General features: G+C 45.7%; 1 protein-coding gene across 1 annotated transcript; it reads left to right on the top strand.

The window, feature by feature from the left end:
• The first annotated feature begins 1,039 nt into the window (after window positions 1-1,039).
• On the top strand, window positions 1,040-5,517 carry LOC125536128 (nitrate regulatory gene2 protein-like). The gene is made up of 4 exons (XM_048699271.1): window positions 1,040-2,559; window positions 3,216-3,391; window positions 3,650-3,873; window positions 4,514-5,517. The coding sequence occupies exons 1-4, from the start codon at window positions 1,563-1,565 to the stop codon at window positions 5,301-5,303; spliced, it is 2,187 nt and encodes a 728-aa protein (XP_048555228.1). The 5' UTR covers window positions 1,040-1,562; the 3' UTR covers window positions 5,304-5,517.
• Window positions 5,518-19,095: the final 13,578 nt, after the last annotated feature.

Here is a 19,095-nt window from a genome sequence, read left to right as displayed (position 1 = left end):
CTCACACACACGCACATATACTTATCCACATCAACGCACACTCGCATATTGTGGTCGGTAGGTGCCCGACCGACGGTGTGGTGGTGTGGCGTTCTGTTATGGCAAGGATGAGGATGGCAAGCGGTGCAGGGTTACGGCAGGGCTTCGGTTGTTGGCTTTTTCCAACATGCTCGAAAGGTTTCTTCTTTGTATCGCCATGTTGTCGTGGAGTCAGAGCTGCGTAGGTTGTGAAGATGACATGTGATTGGTGGTCTTCGAGGAAGCGTTGGTTGGCGTTAGTTCTTCACATTTCTCTTGTGTTTGGTTGTCTTCTAAGTTGGAGTTGTTCGGGCGCCTGCACAGCTGCACCGGTGGCCGGTTATTTGGCATGGGCCGACAAGGGTTGTGGCATTTGAGGACTTCATTGGTGAAAGTCGGTGATGAAGACGGATTCGCTGGCTTGTGGAGGAGTAATGACTATGAAGCTTGGTGATGACCCCAACTTTCTGTTTCTTCTCTGCGCCAATTTTATATCTTCGTGTGGGTGACCAGGACGGCCAGTGTTGCCTTATGTGGGCCATTGTGACGATTTAGCTAAGTTTTCTACCATCTTCCTCTTTAATAAATCAAGATCCTTAGGGACTGACTTAAAAAAAGTTACCCATTCCCAGTCACACTTAAAGTCATGTAGTACTGTACTCCCTCCGTTCCTTTATATAAGGTGTATTTATTTTTTGATAAAATTCCAGAATGTAAGGTGCATTTCTTCTAATTCCTCATAATTCCCTTGTTAGCCCTTCAGAAAAAGGGAAAATATCTTTCTCCTGATTGTCTGTATCTCTCCTTGTAGCTAAAGAAGGAAAGTATCTCTCTGTCGATTGCATGTATCTCATACTTTTCTCGACTAACTGATGCCACTAACAAATAAATTTGCCAAGGGTAATTTTGTCCTAACATGTCTATAATTCCATGCCTTAGTCACCGTATCGAAAATAATACACTTTACATAAAGGAACGGAGGGAGTATAGTACTCCTAGTCACACTTACGCTGCAGAAAACCTTTTTTTGCCCTAGTGGCATAATCAGTGGATCTGTGACACTTCGTCCAACACCGTTCGTTAATGGCAGTGACTCCTTGATATTTATCCAGTCAGCTAGGGTCACTCGTCACCGGTGACTGGCTCATGGAGTCATGGGTCAGAGAAGAACAGTTCCTGCATTTACCTGCCCATTGAGCGGCACACGGTGGCGCTGCTCCGTACTGGAGAGAAGATCTAAGCTAAAAAGCAGGACGTTCGAACGTGTCGCCCACCGCCGTGGCCCTCCACCTGTGATGCGATCCACTGGGCGACGACGGCGACCGTAGGCCTGCCTCCTTTGGAGCCCCCCCAGCTTTATTCCAAAGCACAAAAGCATCCGCCCGTCCACCCCCAAAAGAACCAGAATCCTCGTCACGCACAAGCGCACAACGCAACGCAAACCCCCCGCGCCAAGGAAACCAGAGCAGGCGGCGCCGTCGTCGTCGTCGTCGTCCGTGGGACGTGGGAGTGTGAGCCTGTGGGTGTGAGCGGAAGCCGCAGCCATGGGGTGCGGGCAGTCCAAGGAGGACGCGGACGGCGCCGTGGAGCGGTGCCGGGAGCGGAAGAACCTGCTGCGGGCGGCCGTGGAGGCGCGGCACGCGCTCTCGGGGGCGCACGCGGGCCACGCGGCCGCGCTCCGGAACGTCGGCGCCGCGCTCTCCGACTACGCCAGCGGCGAGGCGCACGAGGGCGCGCTGCGCCACTCCGCCTCGGCCGCCGCGGTCCTGTCCTCCGCCGGGGGCTCCGGCGCCGAGGCGGCCGCGCTCGCGCTCCCGCCGCCCCCGCCCCCGCCGGGCCCCCCCGAGGACGCCCCGTCGCTCGTCAGGTCCATGAGCGCGCCCGACCTGCCGCTCCCGCCGGCGATCAAGAAGAAGCCCTCCGGCGAGGCGCCCATCATGGAGGAGGAGGAGGATGAAGGTGAGGACGCGCGGCCTCCGGAACCGGAGGACGATGGCCAGCTCCAGCCCCCGCCACCGCCGCCACCGCCTCCGACGCAGCTGCCCGCGCCCACGCGTCCCCCGCCCTCCCTGCCGCCGGACACGAGGCGCAAGGGGGATTCCTGGAGCGAGATCATTTTCGGGTCCCCGGACGGCTTAACCGTCCCGCCACCCACTCTGGCACCCAGCGCAGCCACCGCCGCCTCGTGGGCAGCCGAGCGGGCGGAGGCCCCCGCGCCGCCGCCGCCTCCCCCCGAGCCAGAGGAACAGCCTCTGCGTCCACCGCCAGCGCCGCCCGCGGCCGCCGAGGACGTGGCCAAGGGCAAGAAGCCGATGGTCGAAGCCGTGGCGCGGAGGGCGGTGACACAGAAGGCCGCGAGGAGGCCGGAGGGCAAGAAAGGCAGGACGGTGGTGATGGCAGCGCCGGAGGCGGCGAGGCTCGGCGACATCCTTCGCGACCTCGACGATCATTTCCTCAAGGCATCGGACAGCGCACACGAGGTGTCCAAGATGCTGGAGGCGGCGCGGATGCACTACCACTCCAACTTCGCCGAAACGCGAGGTACCCACCCACCCCTCATCCATTTGGTCAGACCAAGAATTCACTCCACAATTCGAGCTAATAGACAATATCGATCAGTTTATCTTCTGTCGCTCTCATTGGCGGATAGCTTACGAGTACACGAGACATTCAATTTTGGAAACATAAACTTCTCTGCCTGAGCAAGTCTGCAGAGAAGTCCAAGACGTTTACTTCTATGCTGCTTACGGAACAAGTTTAACTGGTCGACACGATAGACTAAGACTTTCAATAGACCTTACTAATCAGCAATCTCAAGAACAACAAGATTGTTTTTTTAGGGTAATAACAACAAGATTGTTGCATCGTTGATTATTGGAATGAAACGAGGCAATGTTAATTATGGTTACAGTGGAGCCCCACTAATTTTTATCGGCTAAACGACAGAACAGGTAATCCATATAGGTTACACATGCATAGATTCAGGGGAATGATATTTTTTAGGGTCTACAATTAGGTAGTTCATTACTTGATTGTCTGTCTGTCTATACTCCATGATTGCCTTTTAACTTCAGTTGAGCAGTCTCCATCATGCTTGTTGTCAGGACCGCTTGAGTTGTGTTCTACAAGTACAGATTACACAATATTGAGAAGGAAATGACTAACCTTGGTTACTTCTATGCCATCCATCTTATTAGGATTTGTCGATCATTCTGCTAGAGTGATGCAAGTTATCACTTGGAACCGCTCATTTAAAGGGATACCACAACCGGAACAGGTGAAGAATGAGTTAGACGACGCCGAAGGCGAAACACACGCCACCGTTCTCGAGAAGCTGCTTGCATGGGAGAAAAAACTATCCCATGAAGTGAAGGTAAAAATCGAAAAGTAATTTCGGAACTCGGGCCCTAGGTAGCTCTTTGAAAGAAAAAAAATCAAAAACACTATCTTTTGATATATACATATATTTGTGTTATTCATGTATAAAACCACTGTAGTCATGATAACCCCATCCTCCTACCCATGTTATGTGTCCTAGGATGCTAAAACCATTTGAATTTTTCACGGTGCCATTCATTTCATTGTGTAAGCTGTTTTCGTCATACATCTGATGAGTTTGTCATTGACGCAGGAGTTTGAGGTTATCAAAATGGAATATCAACAAAAGCTAGCTTCTCTGAACAAGAAGAAGCAGCGTGGGGTCAGTTCTTCATCATTTGAGAGGACTAAATCTGCTGCTAGTCACTTGCATACAAGATATGTTGTCGATTTGCAAACAATGGAGTCCACGATTGCAGAGATTAACCGGCTGAGAGATCAACAACTATACCCAAAACTTCTTGAGCTTGTGAAGGGGTAAACCTTGCTTTTACTTCGCAATTTTGATGTCATTTATTCTATTCAAGTTTGTACATTTAAGCATGTTACTGATACCTCTTCATGGAACCTTCTATTTTGTTCCTGTATTTTCGTTTGAGTTACGGCATCTGGTAATTAAGTAGTGTTCTGCACCCAAGAACTCCCACTAAAATTATTAACATGTGCTCCCTCTGTAAACTAATATAAGAGCATTTAGATCACTAAAGTAGTGATCTAAACGCTTTTATATTAGTTTACGGAGGGAGTATATTGTTTAGTTTATTGTATGGTTTGCTGGTAAGCCAGTTGCTCAGTGTTTCAGTTTTTGACATGTTGGAACTTTATTTCATTCTTTCCTAATCAGGACAAGTCATATACATTTCCTGAAGATCCTCATTTCCTAAAGAAGCATCTAAATAGTCCATATATCCTTAATTTGTACAATACCGTTCATATATTTGTGTCAGAACCATGTTACATGGGAAAGTGAAGTTTCATCTAAAGTGTGTAATATTTTGGAATTTTTTTACTACCTCCTGTTATGAGTGTAAACTTCTCTGTAAGAGGAAACATTAGACCCGCAAAAAAAAACATTAGACTATGGAGCACTGAATAGTGTTAATTTTCTCACTGACAGGATGGGGCACATGTGGGACACAATGTACAAGAACCACAAAGCACAGTTCAAGATCATCTCCGAGCTCAAATCGTTCGATATCTCGGTTGCGGCACGGGAAACAAGCGAACAGCACAACGAAAGGACTGTGCAGCTATGGCAGGTCGTTCAGGAGTGGCACGCGCAGTACAGCAAGTTCATGGCGTCTCAGAAGGAGTACGTCGGAAACCTCTACAGCTGGATCAAGCTGAATGTGATCCCCATTGATACCAACCTGAAGTCCAACTCGTCGCAACCAGTCGAGACGACGCCTCCCATCAAGAGGCTTCTCCATGCTTGGCACGATAACCTCGCGAAGCTCCCCGACGAGGATGCTAGGAAGGCCATACACACATTTTCGGAGGTGGTGCACATAATCCTGGTGCACCAGGACGAGGAAATAAAGCTGAGGCAAAGGATTCAGGACACAAGGAAGGAGCATGAGAGGAAGAGCAGACAGTTCGAGGATTGGGCTCAGAAGTACATGGAGAAGAGAGCAGGGATTCCTCCGGAGGCCGGCAATCCCGACGGGACACGCGCCGACCCGCTCGCGGAGCGGAAGGCAGCCATGGAGAAGCTGGAGAATTCGCTGAAAGAACTGGAGGAGGCATACACGAAGCAATGCAAGGTGGTGAGGGAGAAATCCCTGAGCCTCCTACGGACAAACCTGCCCGAGCTGTTCCGCATCGTGTCGGAATTCTCCCTCCAGTCGGCGGCCATGTTCAAGGGTCTGTGGTCGATCTCGAACACGAATGACCAGCTGGATGATTGATCCGTGCTTGCTTGTTTAATTTCTTGTGTGGTGATTTTTGTGTTTATGTTGATAGGTTGTGCTGTTGTTGTATATTTAGTTCAAGTGCAAAAATGGGAAGATGGCTAGCCCTTGTTGTTTGGAGCTACGGTGTTGTAATGCATGTATATGTCTTGGATAGGAAATCACGCTTTTGTTTCAAATATCAACAATTTTGGTAGGTTTTACAACCTTTAACTTGCAGGACTATTGATTCGCATTTGTTCAGTGCTCAAAATGTTGATGAGATCATCTTTTTTTCAGTAAAGGGCATTTTCATGATACAACCATTGTGACAAAATACTCGGCCTCTGCATAACAAGGTGCACACGTCAACAAGTCCAAAGAACAGTGTAAAAGAACATCTTTTTACAAGAAAAAAAAGTAGCCTAGGATGTAGGAGGTCCCGTCCGAAACTACTACAGCTGGGTATTTCCCCCTTCCGGGTTTATTAGGCCCCTTGTATTTTGTGTTCAATTTTAATCAGATGTCACCAGAATTCACCCCTTACTCAGAAACAGTCATGATCTTCTCGGCCCATCATGACAGAGGCCATTCAGACCTGTATATTTCTAATCATATTATTTCATGAACTTCTTGAGCTCATCAAGTTTTGAAAGGATTGGTTTTTTTTTTGAGAAATCTCGCATGCTTTATTGAATAACAGAGATGTTCATAGGTACAATAGTTGGGTCATGAGGAATGCCCAACCACACATGTCTGCCTATGCCTAAATTACATGCATGCTTTGCGAGATTGTGAGCCTCATAATTGAAATTCCTACGCTCAAAAATGATCTTGCAAGCAGAGAAACTAGCGCCGCGAGCTGATATTTCATGTGTGATCGTTGCGTTAGGACCACTTGTCCCTCTGTTTATGTCATTGACTACTCCCTCACAATCAGATGCCATGACCACGTCATGAACACCCAGATCATCCGCCAATGCGAGTCCCTCCCTGCAAGCAAAAGTTTCCAACATCATGGGATCGGTGACGCCGCCATAGACCATTGCTGATGATCCCAGGTAGTTGCCATTCTCGTCTCTGCAGAGTGCTGCTACTGCTCCCCCCCCCCCCCCCCCCCCCCCCCCCCCCCCCCCCCCCCCCCCCCCCCCCCCCCGCGGCATGTTCCGGGCCAACGCTCCGTCGACATTAATCTTAACAGCACCTGACTCAGGTGCAAGCCAGCGCTGTGGCCGGGCCACCGCCGCACTTGGGCTGGACACCACTGAATTCCTTTTGAGCAAGTCTGCTAGAAAGTTGTTCACAAAAGATATGGTTTGCTGCGGCGCTTGAAAGATCGCTTCGTAAAGTGCTTTTCGACGTGCATACCAAACAGCCCATAATGTGACAACCATCGTCGTGAACTTGGAGTGGTCTAGCTTGATATATAACTCAAACAACCACCTCTTTGCACTTGGTTCTTCCAGTTCAGACATCGGTTCTTCCAGTTTTGAACGGATTGGTGGGCACAGAGGTATAGCCACAGAGGACGGAAGAGGCCCAACAACCATGGGGTGGCCCAAGCTTGCCCCTCAGAGTCCTTCGGCAATATAAGGCAGATCGCCATATTGGCGCACAAGCCCGACTCTAACTTCCATGTATCGTAGGTCTTTTGTATTATGCATGTATCAATCGGCTTTGGGGCTCCTATAACTCTTGCCACCTCCCAATAGGACCCTACTCATTGGATGTGATAACCTACACCACCCCTTGTACGTAACACAAGCCCTCTAGGTCTCATATGAGGCTAGATCAATCAATATACAGACAACTGAGAAGTAGGGCATTACCTTGATCCGAGGGCCTAAACCTAGGTAAAAAAATTCCTTGTGTGCACCATCCAGATTGCTGGCAAGTGCGCCACCCCATCATCAATACCGCGAGGAAAATACCATGACAAGGATTATCATGGACTAATAGTCCTGAAACCCAAAAAATCTAAAAGGAGTTTAGGACAAGTGAGGCTCTAAATTCACTCTTTTCGAGTGTGTAAATGACGTCAAAGTTTTCCAGATTAGTGATTAATTATTTGGCCGTTTGTTTTGCCCCTATGATGTACATACACCTACTCCCCAAAATCTTTTTGATCTAGTAACATTTCATCATCTTGAGAAACACTAAATTTAAGACAGTGCACACACACACACATTCACACAACACATATTGAAAACCGAAGTTTTTGAGTTTTAAGATTAAAGAAGCATCGACTAATCATAGACACCTTGTTGTTGATGTGAACTAACGAACAATCACCATACATCAAAAGAACATTCCACGTAAATTAGCTGACATCAAATTTGGGATTTAATCCCTTGTGTGTTGAAGGTACAACGACATTGCTAACCATCACGATCATTTTATTCTGCGGGGGATCTTTTTCTTTGCATAAAAGGACTGGGATCTATTGATCATATGACCAGTACATGCACCACTTAAAAATAAAGAAAATACATCAAGGTCGGGTCGGGGCGTCTTCTTCATACTGAATGGGCCGATGCACGCCACTATCGCAGCCTCTCCATCGCTGGAGCCAATCAAGTCCTTGTTGACCACAGACGGAAAGACTATCAAGGTCATGGTCATACCGGACCAGCGTCTTGGATAAAGAACCTTTTTTATATAGAAAGACTACCCTGGAGACCCATATATAGTATAAATGTGAGTACCAGGATTTGAAACCTGGTGGGAGGAGCCATGCTCCCACAACTCCACCACTGCTCCCAGAGGTGGTTCTCCTAAAGAAAGAATGGTTAATGAAGGAAGATTCACAAATCCAAGATCCCAACCTCACATGCCTCATGCCCAACTTGATGGAGAGGAGGCCAGAGGACCAAACTCCAAAAGAAAGTCATCGTAGCCGTCTCATCGATAAACCCTGCAAACCATAATGCCACCAGCCAGAGAGGTTAGTGGGCATCTACACCAACAAGCCATGCCATAGCCGACACCATTGAGATGGAAGGCTCGAGCAAATTTTATTCACTAGATTGCATCCGTCATCACCACCTACAAATTGCTGTCACACAACCCTACTAAAAGCCACAAAGCGGTGAAAACTACAACTCAATTTGGTAGATTGGGGCCTCCCTGCACCCCCACATCAGTAGAGCTGGTGGAGAGTGGAGGAGTATGGATCGACAACCATAGGACGGCCTACAAGAGGAGGAGGGATGGTGGCTTGGTGCGTCCAAAAATCTCCTCTCTATTGTTTGGTGATATACTCTCTTTGTTTATTTTTACATCGCATATAAGATTTAATTTAAGTCAAACTTCATAAAATTCAACCAAATTTATATACAAAATTATAAGCATCTACAATACTGGAGATATGCAATATGAAAATTAATTGAATGATGCATCTAATGATATTAATTTTATATTATGAATGTTGATATCTTTTCCTATAATTTTAGTCAAACTTTACTATATGTATGACTTAAGACAAATCTTATATGCAGACTAAAAAGAAATGAAGGGTCCTCACAGCTAAATTTGTTTTCTTCAACTAGGATTTTATTTAATTATCAAGCGGGATTTCTGATGAAATAACGTGCAAAATACAGTCCGCATGAATGCTAAACCAAACTTTACATAGCTCATGACTACACTGTTCCTTAGCAAGGATATGGGCCGAGCCATTGGCAGAACCCGGAGATTATGGCGCGCCTGAGTCCATGGACCCTGATAAATACGTGACATGTGGCACTAGTACATGGCAACTCCGGACTTTTTTTTTTGGCAAACTTAGTGGCACGATGATGGCAATTTTGGTTGTCAAGCATGACAACTTTCGTACGTCAGTTTATTTTTGACAAAAACTTGTTGTGTGTCATCGAAATTTGTCATCCTTGCATGACTGAAATTGCCATGAAAAAATGCCAGAGCCGCATTTGGGGAATTCATTAATAACAAAATAACCCGGGGATCAATCAGCTATGACTTGAGACCGAATCAAATACGTTTGTACGTCCCTTAGTTTTAGAACCTAGACGTCTTTGACATGCGCCCGTGTAGTCAAACTTTGGCTACACATAGGGAGTATATATATTTGAAGTGTATTTGACAATCTAATCAGCACTGTTATAGTTTAGTTCAATGTCAGCAGCAAACTGCATGCTGCCTCGAGACTTGGCCGTTGCTGAAGCTTATTATATCCAGATAAAAGTGCAGTAGTACGCTTTCACACCGGGGCACTTGGTCGGGTTCTTGACCGTAGCCAGGTCGGAACCAACCAATGCATCCCGCGCGTTGGATCGGATCAATCCACGGACGGCGTCGAACGACGTGGTTCCCGGAGAGTATTCCATAACACGCGAGCGCGCGTGCGAGGTTTTCAATTTTCATTCCGCGGACCTGTTCAGCGGCTAACCAGGTCACTGCTCGATCGTCTCGCTCCGCGTCCGTCGACCGATCCTCGTACGGCACTATAAGTCCCGCTCATCCACTGCACCAATGGACACATCAAGTAATACTAGCTAATTAGCTCGAAGCAGGAGTGCGGACATCCTCTACGCTCTCGACCGCGATCACCGAGACGGTGAACAGTGAACTGCCTCGACGCCCACGCGCAGCAATGGCGTCCTCCGCTCCACCCGCTTTCCTCCCCCAGCTGGTTCAGCTGGTGCAGCCGGTGTCGGTCCTGCCCGACCAGCTGATGAGGCAGGCGACGGAGAGATCGCCGCCACCTCAGAGGGGAGGCCGCAGCGGGGCGATCGCCCCCACGCCGCATCCACTGAGCACGCCGGGGGAGAGCACCGGCGGCGAATTCTTGGTCCTTAACGACGCTTCTTCCCTGCCCCTGCAGCTGATGCGGACGCCTCCAGGGGAAGGCGCCGGCGGGAGGATCCATCGTCAGCTTGCCGGACCCAAGCGGCCTGGCCCACCGAGAGAAGGCCGCGGTGGCGGCGGCGGCGTGATCCATGCCTTTTCTTCTTGAGTTCTACTTCCATCGTTTTAAATTACTTGTCGCAGAAATGGATGTATATTATATCCATTTCTGCGACGAGTAATTTGAAACGGAGGAAGTACGTAGCTATTAGCCAGATAGTTCGCAGATTGAGGGTCTAGCTAAAGTGAACATTGTCTAAATCTCTAGTGCGTGCTTCGTGAACTTTAGATAAAACTAGCATAAAAACTGTACTTTGTTGCGAGGATTATAAGCTGTTTTAGTAAGTTTATTTGAAATGTTTAAATATTATAAGTTTCTATTTTTAAACATAGAATTGCAAAGTTCAAAAGTCGTTGAAGTGTATTAGTAAATTGAAATGTTATGTTTTACTACATTAGTTTCTACAGCAGTTAAGGCAGTTACAGTGGTCGCGTTTTGCAACAAGAGACCTTTTTTCATAATTTTCAATGGCCATGACCACATTTTGCTGCACCACCGAGATACACTATCATTCTCATTTTCGTCAAATCGTGAACTATTTTTGAAATCATGTACATTTTGTTAAACTCGTGAACATATCTGAAATCGTGAACATTTTTCAAATTCGTGAACATTTTTACAGATTTTCAAACATTTTCTAAAATCATGAACAATTTTTGAATACATAAACATTTTATACTTTTTGGAAACATTTTTTAATACTGTGCACATTTTTTAAAACATTTTCTTGAATAGGTAAACATTTCTAGAATAACAAACATTTTTTGGAAATTGATGGAACAATTTTTGAAATCACGAACATTTTTTTGATTTAGCGAACATTTTTTGAATCACCGACCATTTTATGAATCAATAAACTATTTTGTAAGTCATGAACAGTTTTTGAATTTTTAGTATATTTTCTAATTCATGAAATTTTTGAATTGGCGATTTTTTTCAATTTTATTAACATTTTTTAACATGAAAATTTCTAAAAACTCATGGACATTTTTTCATTTATCGAACATTTGTTTTAAAAATTATGAACATTTTTTAAATATACTAACGTTTTTTAAAAATTACAAAAAATTCTGAATCCAAAAACATTTATGAATTATTAAACATTTTATTTAAAAATCCTAAATTTTCTAATTTTTTTATACTTTTTAAATTCACAAATTGTTTAAAGTAGAAAAAACGAAGACCTAAACAGGAAAGTGGAAAATAAATAGCAGGCTGTCCGGACATGGGCCGAATTCAAACATGTGCGCTTTGTCTTCTCCTAGCGCGCACAGCGGAGTATAGAAGGTTCCTGTTGTATGACCGTCCGACGCTGGGATTCCCCTGTGTGAAACATTTTCTATTACTTATAGATGGCATTGGTGGGTAATATGTTGCAACTTTAGGCCCAAATTCGGTGACGCACCGCCGGAAGCAATAGTCCTTTTATTATTAGAGATATAAATAAACTGAATTTGTAATGTGTTAATCTAATAATTGTGTTTTTACTTTTTAATATGTGTGAGCACCGACACACATAATTCTACCCATCGCGCGTACTTCCATTAAAATGCATATTTTCAACGGGAAGCGTGGCTTTTGACAAAGAGCAAATTTGCTTTTTTGGTAGATGAGTGATAGTTTATTGACGTGTTTAGCTTTATAGAAAATAGAAAATATGTACGAGAGAATACAATTTTGCTAGTTAGGCATCAGAGGTCGATCCTAACCCAGCCTCCACATCCACTCTCATACACCATACTCTATTACTCAATCACTAGTGGGTCTCCAAACACTCCTGCCTTAGTCTAATTCCTCAGCTCTTCGAAGATGAGATCTGCCATGCCCCATTCATTCAGTATCTGGCTTCTGCTAAAAACCCTGCCATTGTGTTGTTTTCAAAGACACCAACAGATGAGCATAACGAACGTGCCAAAACCTTTCCGAGTCCTCTTGGTAATTCGCTTCCTAGTCACCGACCACCATTGCACAAACCTATCCTGAGCGGTTGGGCATATTTGCGAGCCCAGCCCCATCCTAGATACATAGGTACCAAACTTGTCACGCACACATTGCAACAAGATATGGTCGGCCGTGTCCTCCTCTTGATCGCACAAGTAGCATGTAGATCTTTGGTCTTGCAAACCATGACAAACCCTCCTATCTGAGGTCCACAATCGATATTGCACTGCAAGTCACATGAATATCTTGCACGCCAGTGGAGTCCAGCATTTCCATATGGCTGCGAATGAATGGAATCTAACTCCACGTTCACAGAGCATCTTATATGCTGAGGACGTTGTGTATACTCCGGTGGCATTCCATGCCCAAATTGGTATGTCCTCCATCTCCGAGTCTAGCTGCATATCCATGATGATCTCCCAGAGAGTGATGAACTGAGCAAGTCCCTCGGTGCACATCTCGCCGATGATATCATTCGTCCAATCATGCATACCGAGGGCATCCTTGACAAGCCTCATGTTGGCCACTTGCGTCCTTACCCTGGCCACAACCAAGGGGGCTAGATTTTTGATTGCGCCATTCATCCATCTATCCTTCCAAAGCAGGATGTGCCCGCCTGCTCCTGTTTGCCATTTGACCGGACTCCCAAAAGCTTCGGCTACATGCTTATCCGTGGTGAGATTTAGGCACTACCAAGGCCTAGACCCATCTGTGTGTCAAAGCCACTCCCATCGAAGTCTAACGGCGATCCCATTTTTTAACAAGTCGATAATGCCCAGCCCACCTAAATGCTTCGGGCGGCAGACCCGATTCCAAGATACAACACACTTTCCACCATGCACCACCTCTGACCCAGCCCAAAACAAGGCACAATAGCCTTTGTCTACTCAATCCAAAGCCCATTTGGGAGCCTCCGCAATCATCAGGTGGTGGGTAGCACGCGCTCTCATGACTTGGTTCACAAGTATCATCCTACCAGGCCTAGTTACCAAGCCTCTCTGCCAGCCAGGCATGATGTGCAGTGTCGCATCCATGATTGGTTGCCACTCGGATCTTCTCAACTTCTTCATACTTAACTGGATTCCAAGTTATTTGCAATGGAAGGTGTCAGTCCTCGAGGGTAAGGCACTTTTGACAAGCTCCTCATGCGCAATCTCTGATCTGATCGTGATAGCCGAAGACTTGGTGTAGTTTACCTTTAACTCGGAGGCCACTCCAAACATGGTGAGAGCTTCCTTAACGAATTGAAGATCCAACCATGTTGGCTTGATAAACATCACCACGTCATCCACATATAAGGAGAGACGTTGCAACGGGCTGCAACAATTCATCGTCTCTCTCAACACTCTAGCCTCGTGTGCTTTGATGACAATCGACATGAGCACGTCCATGGCTATAATGAAAAGCAAGGGGGAGATGGGGTCCCCTTGTCGAATCCCTTTGGCATGCATAAACTTGTCTCTAGCACATCCATTCACCACCACTCTCCAGCACATCCATTCACCACCACCCTCGAGTTGGCTGTAGTGAGCAAAGTAGCAATCCATGATATCCACCTCTCTGAGAATCCATTTAAATGCAAAACCTCGAAGAGAAAGGGCCAAGACAGGGTGAACCGGATCAATTTCAAGGAGGAGATGGTGGATCTGTTCAAGGCGCAACATGATACGTCTCCAACGTATCTATAGTTTATGAAGTATTCATGCCATGTTTACAACAATTTTATATGGTTTTGGTATGATTTGATTAAAACTAACCCGGACTGACGTTGTTTTCAGGAGAACTACCATGGTGTCGTTTTTTGTGCAGAAATAAAAGTTCTCGGAAGGGGCTAAAAATTTATGGTGATTTTTTGTGGACCAAAAGAGACCCCCGAAGCTTTGTGGGAGGACCCCGAGCTTATCGCTGCCTCATGGACCCCCTTGACATGAGACTGATGCCAAAAATTCCTATAAATACCCAAACCCCCAGAAATAACCCTAGATGAGAAGTTCGGCCGTCGCAAGCCTCTATAGCCATGAAAACTCAACCGGGACCCCGTTCCGGCATCCTGTCGGAGGGGGAAATCATCACCGGAGGCCATCTTCATCATCCCGATAGCCACCATGATGAGGAGGGAGTAGTTCACCTTCGGGGCTTAGGGTATGTACTAGTAGCTATGTGTTTGATCTCTCTCTCTCTCTCTCTCGTGTTCTTGATTTGGCACGATCTTGATGTGTCGCGAGCTTTGTTAATATATTTGGATCTTATGGTGTTCTTCCATCTCTACCTTCTTGTGATGAATTGAGTCTTGCTCTTTTAGGTTTCGTTATGTTGGATTGAATATTGGATTTGAGAACACTTGATGCATGTCTTGCATAGGGATACCTGTGGTGACAATGGGGTATATATTGATTCACTTGATGTATGTTTTGGTACTCAACTCGCGGATTCCATAGATGACATTGGGGTAATCTATGCATAGGGGTTGATGCATGTTTTTGTCCTACGTTCTCCGTGATAGAAACTTTGGAGTGATTCTTTGTTGCATGTTGAGGGACTCTTATATGATCCAATTATGTTTTCATTGTTGAGAGATTTTGCACTAGTGAAAGTATGAACCCTAAGCCTTGTTTTCAAGCATTGTGATACCATTTTGCTCACTTTTACTACTTTCTACCTTGCTGTTTTTATATTTTCAGATTACGAAATCCTATATCTACTATCCATATTACACTTGTATCATCATCTCTTTGCCGAACTAGGGCACCTATACAATTTACCATTGTATTGGGTGTGTTGGGGACACAAGAGACTCTTTGCTATTTGGTTGTAGGGTTGTTTGAGAGAAACCATCTTCATCCTACGCCTCCCACGGATTGATAAACCTTAGGTGATCCACTTGAGAGAAATTTTCTACTGCCCTACAAAACTCTATGCTTGGAGGCCCAACACGAGTCTACAAGAAGAAAGGCTGCATAGTAGACATCACAACACCGCATCCCAATTCTATAATAAGTATTTCCCCTATCAATTATTCTCCTCAGCAACACATTCCTTCTTCCGATCTGGTGTCGGGATGAGGTGGTGCCTTCAACCATCGTGTTTAATATAGCAATCATTTTAATATAGTGATATTATTGCTTATCGAAAAAGTGTCATTTTATTTTGTTGTTCTCGTGATTTTCTCATGTTTTTATGATAGATGCGACTAAAATATTAATGTGATGTTCGATGATGCCACTGCATCACATTTGATTACCTTAATCAATTTGATTACATGCTGAAAGAACATGCGGTGCCCCCATGTTTGGTTTTGGTAATTGATGACAATTTCTATGGACTAATGGTTGCCTTGAGATATATTTGAAGGTTTTGTCCATAGGCTTTTCTTGGAGTTCATGTGTTGGTTTCAAGGAGAGTTTGTGTCGACCAAGGTGCTATTCAAGGAATTATCCAAAGATTGGTCATGTGAGTGTTGAGCTTATTGCAAGCATGTCTTGAAGAAGAAGATTGTGTGATCATTCATGTCTACCTTCAAGACATCATCCAAATGAAGAGAATTGGAAAGATTCAAGGTTGATCAAGATTAAGTCAAGAATGAATCAAGTTGATCAACACACAAAGCATACAAGATGTACTGAGGGATCAAGTGATCCCATGGTATGGTAAGCATTGTCCATTACGCTTTGTGTGCTAACCCATGGTCTACGTGAGAGTTCTATGTGGGGTTAGGTATGTTTCCATGGGCTAGCGTCAAGAGGAAGATATTATACAACCCATGGAGGATGACATCAAGTGGTGGTCGTTATCAAGTTTGCGGTGCGCAAGTTCAACCAGAGCATCACGAAGAGATCAAGTGCTTGAAGCTTGCCGTCCATTGTGGTGAGAATGAACTTGTGAAGATGTGCCGAAGAGTGGCTCACCCATAGTGGAGTATGGGGGAGCAATCAACTAGTCTTCATCGAGCCAACACAATCAATAAAGGTGGTCCAACTTGAGGAAGTCAAGATCATCATCATCTAGCTCAAGTGGAATATGTGCAAGACAAAGGTTTGCACTTGATAGGTTTTCTATTTTACCGGTCTCATAGTGGTAGTTGGGAGACCGGGTTATAGGATCGATTGCCGTACTATCAAGGGGGGCTCTCGATGAGTAGTTTGATCGTATCGTTCGTTGAGAGCTCAAACCATTGCATCCTTGCATCATCTTTCTTGGTTCTTGTTTGGTTCTCTTTGTGAGTCTTAGAGCTTATGGTCATCTTGATGACAAGCTCGAGTTCATCAAAAACGGAGTTCACATGCATCTTCTATGATGTTTTTGATGTTGGAGGTTTTACCGGTTCTTCTCAGTTGGAGGTTTCACTCCTCTTTTTGTTAGGCATACCTCCCCTGCCTCTTCTTACTATAACCAGTCGCTGTTTTGACGCTACTCGCCGTCTTGTATCCAACAAGCTTGAGTTTGCTCAATTCGGAGCTCTTATGAAGAAGTTATGGCAGTTCTGGTTTTCTCCCTGTGGTAGTACCGTGGTCGGCAGCAGTAGTACCGCTTGTAGCGTCAAGCGGTAGTACTACTCTACTACCGCCTCGATTTTGGGTCCTGCACTTTTTGTGTTGGGTTTAGCAGTAGTTGCACGGCAGTAAGGCATTGTAGTTCCGCCTACCGCCTATAAGCGGTAGTACCGCTCCGGTCGGGCGGCAGTACCGCTACTGCATTACTGCCGCCGTACTCTGCTCTGCACTGCCTCTTTTGGTCCTGTGTTCTGCTCCTCCAGCGGTAGTACCGCTGGGGTGAGCGGTAGTACCGCTTATATGCAGTACTACCGCCCCAAGGTTCATGTTTTGTTGCTCCTTTTCCCTGCTTCTTCCGCCCGAGCGGTAGTATCGCTCGTGGAGCCGTAGTACCGCTCGTGTGCGGGCTGAGCACATAACGGTTGGATTTTTCCCTCCTACAAAAGGGGGTCTTCTTCCCCAATGAACCTTATCCTTTGAGCTCATGTTCTTCCCCTATTATTGAACTTCTTCGAGCTTGCTAACTCTCAATCCCTCCATGGATTCTTGCTAGTTTTTGAGGGAAAAGAGAGAGGAGATCTAGATCCACATTTCCACCAATCACTTTCTCCTCTATGTGAGGGGAACCCCTTGGATCTAGATTTTGGAGTTCTTGGTGTTCTCCTTCTTGTTCCTCCTCTCATTTTCCTCCCTAGCATTAGTTGCTTCGGTGAGATTTGAGAGAGAAGGACTTGGGCACTCCGCGTGCCCTTGCCATTGCATTTGGTGCATCGATTTGAGTTCTTCACGGTGATACGTGGAAGTTACAAGTTGAGAAGCTTATTACTCTTGGGTGCTTGGTACCCTTGAGCTTTTTCCTCTTGGGTGCTTGGGTGCCCTAAACGGTTGGTGGTCTTCGGAGCTCAATCATTATGGTGTAAAGCTCCGGGCAAGTGTCGAGGTATCCAATTAGGTTGTGGAGATTGCCCCGAGCAATTTGACGGGTACCGGTGACTGCCCCCAAGGGTTGCCAAAGTGTACGGGTTCGGTGACCGCCCCCAAGGGTTGCCATTTGTACGGGTTCGGTGACCGCCCTCATGGGTCCCTTAGTGGAATCACGGCATCTTGCATTGTGCGAGGGCGTGAGGAGATTACGGTGGCCCTAGTGGCTTCTTGGGGAGCATTGTGCCTCCACAACGCTCCAAACGGAGATTAGCATCCGTAAGGGTGTGAACTTCGGGATACATCATCGTCTTCGCGTGCCTCGGTTATCTCTTACCTGAGCACTTTACTTATGCACTTTACTTTGTGATAGCCATATTGTTCTTGGTCATTTATCTTGCTATCTCATAGTTGCTTATCTTGCTTAGCATAAGTTGTTGGTGCACATAGGTGAGCCTATTTGTTTTAGGTTTTGTGCTTGACAAATTAACCGCTAGGTTTATTCCGCATTTGTTCAAGCCTCAACCGTAATTATTTTAAAACGCCTATTCACCCCCCTCTAGGCGACATCCACGATCTTTCAATTGGTACCAGAGCCTCGTCTCTCTTTGCTATTTGCTCTTAAACAGAGGTGTGGATGCTATCTTGTAGCAACCCCCTCTCCCTAAACATGGTTTGAATTCAAAGTAAAAAAGGGACCTTCTTTTACTTGGCGAAGTATTATGGCCGGTGTTAATACTCTGAAACATGGTTACATATGGCGGGTAGAGAATGGACAAAATATTAACACTATGGGGGTCAATTACTTTTCAATGTGGCGGATTTTATTGACCCTGTTTCTAGTAATTCAGATGAATGATCTGGCCTGGCCAAACAAACTTTATGCCAATTGATGCACCACGAGTACTCGCTATCCCTCTTCCTCAACATGACATGTCAGATTTTGTCGCTTGGAGTTACACGAAGAATGGGGTGCTTTCATTTCGGCCAGCTTACTTCATGGAATGGTATCACAAACATGGAAGGAAACGACAGTGTACCAATAGAATGGGACGATCCACACTTAATCCTATTTGGTGTAGAAGATATCTTGCCCAACAAGGGTTAATTTTTTAATTTGGCGTAAAAGAAGATCCCTTCTTACTTTTAAGTATTAATAAAGCGTAACTGGCTGCATGATACCCCACATGCCATGTTACACTTGTCAATAGACATTTAAAAGTTTCGCCCCAATGTCCCTCTTGTTCTGTTGGTGCAAAAGATACAGAGTACTTGTTGTTTCTGTGCAATACAACAAGGGTGGTTTGGATAAGGTTAGGGATGGACGAAATTATTAATAGAGCCTATGAAGTTGATCGCGCCGATGAGGCAGTGCTTGAATTGTTACTTCTATTGCAGTTCAGGATTTGTCGATGTTGGGTCTTCTGAATGCTCAAGAGATGATTGCCATTACCGCCTGGTATCTGCGGGGGGTAAGGGCGTAAGGCGTAAATTGGTCCACAAAGGGATAGTTCAAGATGCTTATCATGTT

The sequence above is a fragment of the Triticum urartu genome, chromosome 2 (assembly GCF_003073215.2).
Source record: "Triticum urartu cultivar G1812 chromosome 2, Tu2.1, whole genome shotgun sequence".
In the NCBI taxonomy this organism is placed as follows: Eukaryota; Viridiplantae; Streptophyta; class Magnoliopsida; order Poales; family Poaceae; genus Triticum; species Triticum urartu.
This window is presented reverse-complemented; position numbering and strand designations above follow the sequence as displayed.

What these genes read in the sequence shown, in the direction of transcription:
- LOC125536128 (XM_048699271.1), top strand. Translation starts at nt 1,563, where the DNA reads ATGGGGTGCGGGCAGTCCAAGGAGGACGCGGACGGCGCCGTGGAGCGG. An exon ending in CAACTTCGCCGAAACGCGAG is followed by an intron (nt 2,560 to 3,215) that starts GTACCCACCCAC and finishes CCATCTTATTAG; the next exon opens with GATTTGTCGATCATTCTGCT. An exon ending in CTTCTTGAGCTTGTGAAGGG is followed by an intron (nt 3,874 to 4,513) that starts GTAAACCTTGCT and finishes TCTCACTGACAG; the next exon opens with GATGGGGCACATGTGGGACA.